Raw genomic sequence first — 6,785 nt, forward strand, 5'->3', positions numbered from 1 at the left:
TTTCTAGGGATTTGGAATGCCTATGTTCTGAAGTCTGAAGAAAACTTACAAATTTGGAACTCTATTATTTAGAGCTAGAGGCCTATATACTGTGATAGCTTGTATGGGGAAAAAACACTTTTGATGTGATCTGATTTGTTTTTTAATCAAATGATTAAGGTCATTCTCTTTTTGCAGTGACAGAAGAGGAGCATGTAAATTACCCACGGGAATGTTGGTGAATGTCACCTCAGAAGGACTGGCCTTAAAATCATTTGTGTCCTAATATTGGACTTATCCCAATACAGATGTGTGTGTTTTTCTGGAGGGAGGAAGAAATTTTAAATTTTTAAAACAGCTGTCAAGATAAACACTGTTATACACCTGTTTTATGAAAACAGCATTGAGTAAAAAAAAAAAAATATTTTTAACTTTATTTTCCTGTTGTACAATTTAAAAACCGTTTTAACATTTTGCCTTTTTATGTTTTAAAAGCTAACCATTTTTATTAAACCTATGAGTAAGCAGCTCATCCTAATTGCCGAAGAGTGTTTTGGAGCTCACTGGATTTGGTTGACCTGGTGGAACACAAATATATGAAGTAGCAGATCATTGACAAGCTAAGAAGAAATTCTGACATAGTGCATCTCTGCCAAAACCACACACCCTCTGTGGATATGGATTCCCAGATTTTATATACTCTTGAATAAAAAAGGTTTATTTTTATTTATAAGTGGGCATAAAATAAGAAATGTCCATGCGGCCATTTTTCCAACAGATGCTGTACACCGTTCATTTTATATAGAATAGGGAGATTCAAATACAGTGCATTTTCTATTGGTATTTGTTCTGTGCATTTTTAGCAACTTCTACCAGCAAATAAAGTATTCTCAGTAAAACAAAAATGATTCTCAAGTTATCAGTTTGCTGTTTTTACCACTTATTTCATGCCCTGCCAAATTCAAGTTATACAAACTTCTGTTTTCTTAAGATAATCATGAAGAAATCTTTGCCATTCAGAAGTAATTTTAAGTGTAACATAACCGTGTCTACTTCCCATGCACTTAATACCCTTATGCGCTAATTTTGTGAATTAAGTTTACTGATTATAGAAGTATGTGCTGCATAGAAGTCTGTGCTTAGAGGGTGAAGTTCCTAAGCTTACCTTGAAATACAGCTACATTTCAGTGTTAAATGTGCATATTAATTCTTTTGGGGAAAGAAATTATGAATCTTCAGGACAGTCTTATGGTTTAGAGTTACATTCTGCTTAGAATTTTATGACTTGCTGCTATTGTTTTTAAAAGGCCCACTTAGTTTCTTCCTTTCTGATTTTTAAAGTAAGCCTCAAAATTTCCAAACCAATCCATCCACAGCTGTTTCTGGGCTGGTTTTTAAAGTAGCTGCAACAGAATCATGAGGCTTTCCCTTTTTACCAAATCAAAAGCATTTTTTAAAATTTGTTGCACCCAATGATTATCTTTTGTGTGGGAAAGCAAACTGGATGATTTTATTCATCCTTTTAGTAAACAGACAAAAACTGAGATTTTTCTCAACATTTGTATAGTTCTGAAAAAACTTGGTCACCAATATTTTATCTGCTAATTCAGCAATTCCTGGGCTCCAGTTAGGGAACCTGGGGCCTTACTTTCTCCCAGAAATCTGGCCTTCACTGGAAATGAAGGGGCAGGAATGACTGGACTGTCCACCCCAGCCCTGGCTGCCTGTGATTCTGGCCAGGGAGCAAGCCACAAGGTACCCTGGCACACGCACAGACCCATCCTTTGCTTGACAGTCTCATGTGGAAAGCAGATGCTGACAGAATTGCAGACTACCATGCAACAAAAAAAGGCTTAATAGCAAATCCAATGGGTTTCCAGTTCAGTTTGAAGTCAATCAAATTTTTGTATTTTCAGTGTCTCCTTGATTGGTTTTGCTAGTAATTCTGTAAATTGTACATTTGCAATATGAGGTTTTTTTTCCTTTTGTACAATTTGAAACTGATGCTTCACCTTTCCTTTAATAAACTATTCAAAATCAGGCTTGTGCTAGTCATCCTATTGTTCCTAATAGGTAAAGCTTTCAAGAGACTATTTCCTGTTGTGCTGTTCTTGAGAGAGTTTGCTCTTTCAGATAATTTGTTAAATGACTATATTAAGTGAAGTTTTGCTGTGTCTAAGAAAGAAATTTAATTTTCTTTCATTCCTTGAATTTCCCTAGAGAGAGCAGGTAAGCCAAGTCATTTGTAATTTAAAAGGGAGTTTCTCACAGGCTGAGTGTTGAATGAGGCATTCAGGGAACGTCTACTGCCTCATAGTACGGGTCCTTCCCTGCTTGAGAACCAGATCCTGGGCTTATTTGCATGGTTGTCCCATAGCAATGGCCCTTTGAAAACCACCTAGATTCAACATAGCTGTAGAAATGAGGGTTTCTCTTGTGACTAGAGCCAGATCTCATCCTTAAATCACATCCTATACACTTAATGGGGCTGGCCCTGTTTTTTGGGCTGAGTTCCTTAAGTGGCCTATTGTACCTATGCAGAAAAGGCAGAGATGTAGGAGATAAATCAGCAGGTAAGATCTCCAGGCAGCCAAAAAGGGAAGATGATAAGAATGTGTCTGTGACAACTCATCTCGAAGAATACAAGATTATGAGACTAAACCAAGGCTTTTCTCCATGTGTGACTTCCCCTTGGGTCAAGCTTACAAATCTCACAGATGTGACCTGACTATAACTCCCTGTTTGGCCCTTTTCCCAGATAAAAGTCCATCAAGCAGGGAAGAGTGTCTTCGTGGGAAACAAAGGTTTGGTGTGCACTCAGGCTTTTCATACCAGACCAAACTCAGGTAAGGTTCTATCCCTGCCTAGAGAGTCTTGCTCTGTGGGGGTCTCTATATCACATATCACTTTTTGAAGGCAACTTTCTGCTCCCAAGGACATATAAAGGAAATATTTTCACCATCTGGGACAGTAGGGACACAGTCAGAATTTAACTATGGAGGCTGCCACACTAGCTAGAATGTACCAGCTGGATTCTACAGAGGCCTCAGAATGAGGCACTGCCATCAAGTGGCTGCAGCTCTAGCCCAAAATAGTGGGAACCCCATGCTAACCTCAGAGGCTTAAGAACAAGGACCAGTAGTTCTCACCAAAAGAAAGTCACAGCTCTCCAGAAATCCTTTGGAACCAGAAAAAACATCTGTTAAACAGGTGAAGTCTTGGCCTCAACTCCATCAAGAGTGTTAACTCCACATGTGAGTGAGCATCCTTCACAGGCTTCTTTTGCCTCTGGATGCACTACTTTCTCCTGGCCCAGCCAGAGAATTGGGCTAAGAAGACTAAAACATGGTTAAAAGAGAAGGTTGAAGAACTTTTCACAACAAAAGTACTTTTTGCCAAGCACTAGAAAGCTGTGTTGTGGATGTGCTCATTACTCTAGCAACTCAGATGGCCATCTGTTGGTACTACTGTGTAGTGGGTTCATACATGAGATAGGAAAACTTTCCAAATGTATAATAGCTCTTTGGGTTAAGACACAATCCCAAGGGAACTGACCACCACCTCTCTCTCACCACTACTCTTAGCCCAACCCCTGGGAGTTCATCTCACCTGCCTCATCAGTTCAGTGGCAGTACTTTTTTGAATGGCTAGAGCACAGGCTTGGGATCAAACCTGTCTGGGTTCAACTCAGCTTCACCACTCATTAGTTGTGTGGCTCAAGGGGAACTGGTTTACTTAACACAAGGCAGGGGGTAGGTCCAGCAAGGCCCCAGGACAGTGCCTCCTATACCACAGCTCTCACCGTATTACCTGGTTTCTACTCAGTAAACCCAAGTCTTCACTAGTTACAAAATTCAACACTTTTCTTTTTTCCCTTAAGGTGAGGGCACCACCTTAAAAGGTAGGAAAGGCATGCCTGCACAACCGCCAATGAGAATACTCAGCTGCTGCCACTGGAGGCATTCTGTGGTCCACTTGACAAAGCTTCCAAAGTCTTGCAACTTCCTGTTTCTTTGGCCAGCTGGGTTTCTGGATAGGACTCCCCTCACCATCCAAGACTTCCCTGAACTGCTGGCCCATGTACTTTCTTGATTCCTCTATCATCTTACAGCAGCCCCTTCTCAGTGTCCAGATTTCACAGCCTGGTGAAACACTTCTTGGACTCCTTCCAAAAAGAAGAGCTTGTATTTATATGGACCACAGCAGAGTCACCACCAAAGCAGGATCCAAATCCTAGGTTGGCTGACCCAGAAATTGGATTAGCCAAGCAATTTTATACTGTTGAGCCACAAGCTGACCTGCCTAAAGGATTCTTCTTTAGGTCGTCTCTAAAATCCCAGCAGTCTGCCACTACCCTTTGCCCAGTTTCCAGTGCTTTACAGTCTTCCTGATGGTTCTGTACTAGGTATCAAAGAGAAGTATGAAGAAACTGATCAAACTCAGTCTCTGCCACCTCTAGGAACTCACAACCTAGTTAGGAAGAAAAAAATATATAAGGCAAAAAAAAAAAAAATGCAGATTCATGTGCTTTAAAAAAAAAATACGTGCTATAAGAAGAATTCAGTTTGAGCTAACCAGTTGAGATATATAAACGGAGAAGTCAGGCCTCAGAACTTAAGCAGATTAGAGCTTCTCACAGCAAAAGTGTTCCAAGGTGGAGATGATAGGACTATGGGCTCAGAAGACTTAGTAGGCATGCAAAGGAGGGACAGAGCAGGACCTTCTATATGGGCTAAGGACTTTAGAAGCAGAAAGCTGTCCTGGAGCAGAGCTGGAGCTGGAGCTGGAGCAGAGGAATGCAACAAAATCTGGGCCTAGAGTTAGTCTGGTAGCTTAGCAGCACAGATCAGTGGAGAAACTGCTATATAAGTACTCAGAGCCCAACTAGGATGGTGACTGAAGAGGGAGGAGGAAAGTGGCTCAAAAAAAAAAAAAAAGGGTAACCTAAAATGGGGAAAGGGCTGTTTGAAATGGGAAAAGTAAAAGATGGTCCCATATTAAGTTGACCTTAAAATAATGATGCAATGTCCAAACAGTGCTTACAGACTTTTGGAGCCAAGGGCTTGGAACAAGGGAAAGTCACCAGTAGTGGGAGGGTCCTGGGCTCTGCCACAAAGGAAAGCACACCCATGGGGCATCATGGAGCAAAGCACAACTTAAAATCTCCAGTTCTGGTGTAACAGTTATGCTTTACATAGTAAGATAAAGTCAACAAGGATGGGGGAAAAACTTTTAAATCATATTGAAAATGACCACTGAGTTACTAATTCAAGTAATTTAACCATGTACCTTCAGTTTAAAGACAAAAAACTACAAAAAAACAGTCTTGAACTTTAGGTTTATTATTGACACAGTTGTGATTTTAAAACTTGTATTTATTGTAGCATTGAGCAAATGAGTAAAATACATTGGAAATAATGGGAGCCAAGTTTATTGCTGTGGGAAAAGTGAAATAAATACAGATGGAGGAAGGCAAAGAAAAATCCATGGTATTGAATGTAATTAAAAGTTTCAATGTGAACTCATGATTTAAAAATGCAATAAATGTATTTATGTGTACATGGATCCCACACACATATACAAACATTTGTATAAATTTTCCTAGTTTTGTCTGCCGAAAATGCCTCAAAGTAATGATACCACAATATCAGTGGGATATCAATTTTAGCTTCTAAATGATATACCTACTAAAAAAACCCAAGGTTCCTTGGAGAAACTGCTAGTTCCAAGGCTGGGGAAAAAATACATAAAATGAATTATTCTGTGTCAGAAATTAAGGAAATACTCAAAGAATTACTGGGACATATCAAAAGGACCTGGGGAGCAGGCTTAAGGAAGCTCCCACCAGCCAAATCAGGTAATTCTGAATGTCAAAGTGAGTAACATTAAATTTTAAAAGAATCATGAGTCCAGACTGACACTGAGAAGATAGAAACAGGAGAAGGGAAAGCTCTTCCTTACCTAGAGTTCCAGCTAATACATACAGACATGATAGGGTTAGAAACTCAACACTTACATTTATATTTTATAATCAACAGAATCCCTGTGAGGCAAGAATCATCAATAAATACTAAAACCAATAGGTGAAAGTTTTTGGCAGACAGGATTAAAGAACACCCCACAAGTTAGTTATTAATTACAAAGTTATTTTTAAAAGGTGGTAGTTAATTATGTAGTTATTAATTACAAATGGTTAACTGTGGTGGAAAAACCTTTGCAACCACCACCTTAACCATGAAATCAGAGTCAATTACCAATAACTGGAAAAACGGACATCATGGGCTTCCTGATGTGATACACACTTATGTATTACTCTTATTTGAATCTAAACATCAGGAAACAATCAGACAAACTCAAACTGAGTGACATTCTACAAAATTACTGGCAAGAAATCACTTCGAAAATGTCAACATCATGAAAAAGACTACGTAAGTCAATGGGCCTTGTTCCTAAGAGATACATACAGAAGTTTTGGCAACAAAGGGGTCATGATTCTACAACTTACTCTCACATGAGTCAGTAAAAAATTATATATTTATGGAAGAGATGAAGTAAATGTAGAAAATATTAACAACTGAAGAATCTGGATGAAGGGTACATAATACAAGTCTTGCAACATTTCCATAGGCTTAAAAATTTTCACATAAAGATTTTTAAAATGTGAAAACACATTTCTAGAAATAACTGAAGTCAATATAGGGTACTATACCTTACTCTCCATTCTCTTAGACACACATACCAGAATCGCAAATATCTCATTTAATCCTCAAAAATTCATAAGGAAATTAAGAGACAGGGCATATTAT

At 38.9% G+C, this 6,785-nt stretch overlaps 1 protein-coding gene across 3 annotated transcripts in view; it reads left to right on the forward strand.

The window, feature by feature from the left end:
• STAG1 (STAG1 cohesin complex component) overlaps window positions 1-5,593 on the forward strand; it is a 368,375-nt gene extending 362,782 nt beyond the window's left edge. For all 3 annotated transcript variants that reach the window (XM_076005282.1, XM_076005291.1, XM_012787757.3), the window contains one exon: window positions 8-5,593. In XM_076005282.1, the coding sequence (XP_075861397.1) occupies window positions 8-31 (24 nt within the window). In that variant the 3' untranslated portion in view covers window positions 32-5,593. The remainder of the gene's footprint in view (window positions 1-7) is intronic.
• Window positions 5,594-6,785: the final 1,192 nt, after the last annotated feature.

This window comes from Microcebus murinus, chromosome 1 (genome assembly GCF_040939455.1).
Source record: "Microcebus murinus isolate Inina chromosome 1, M.murinus_Inina_mat1.0, whole genome shotgun sequence".
In the NCBI taxonomy this organism is placed as follows: Eukaryota; Metazoa; Chordata; class Mammalia; order Primates; family Cheirogaleidae; genus Microcebus; species Microcebus murinus.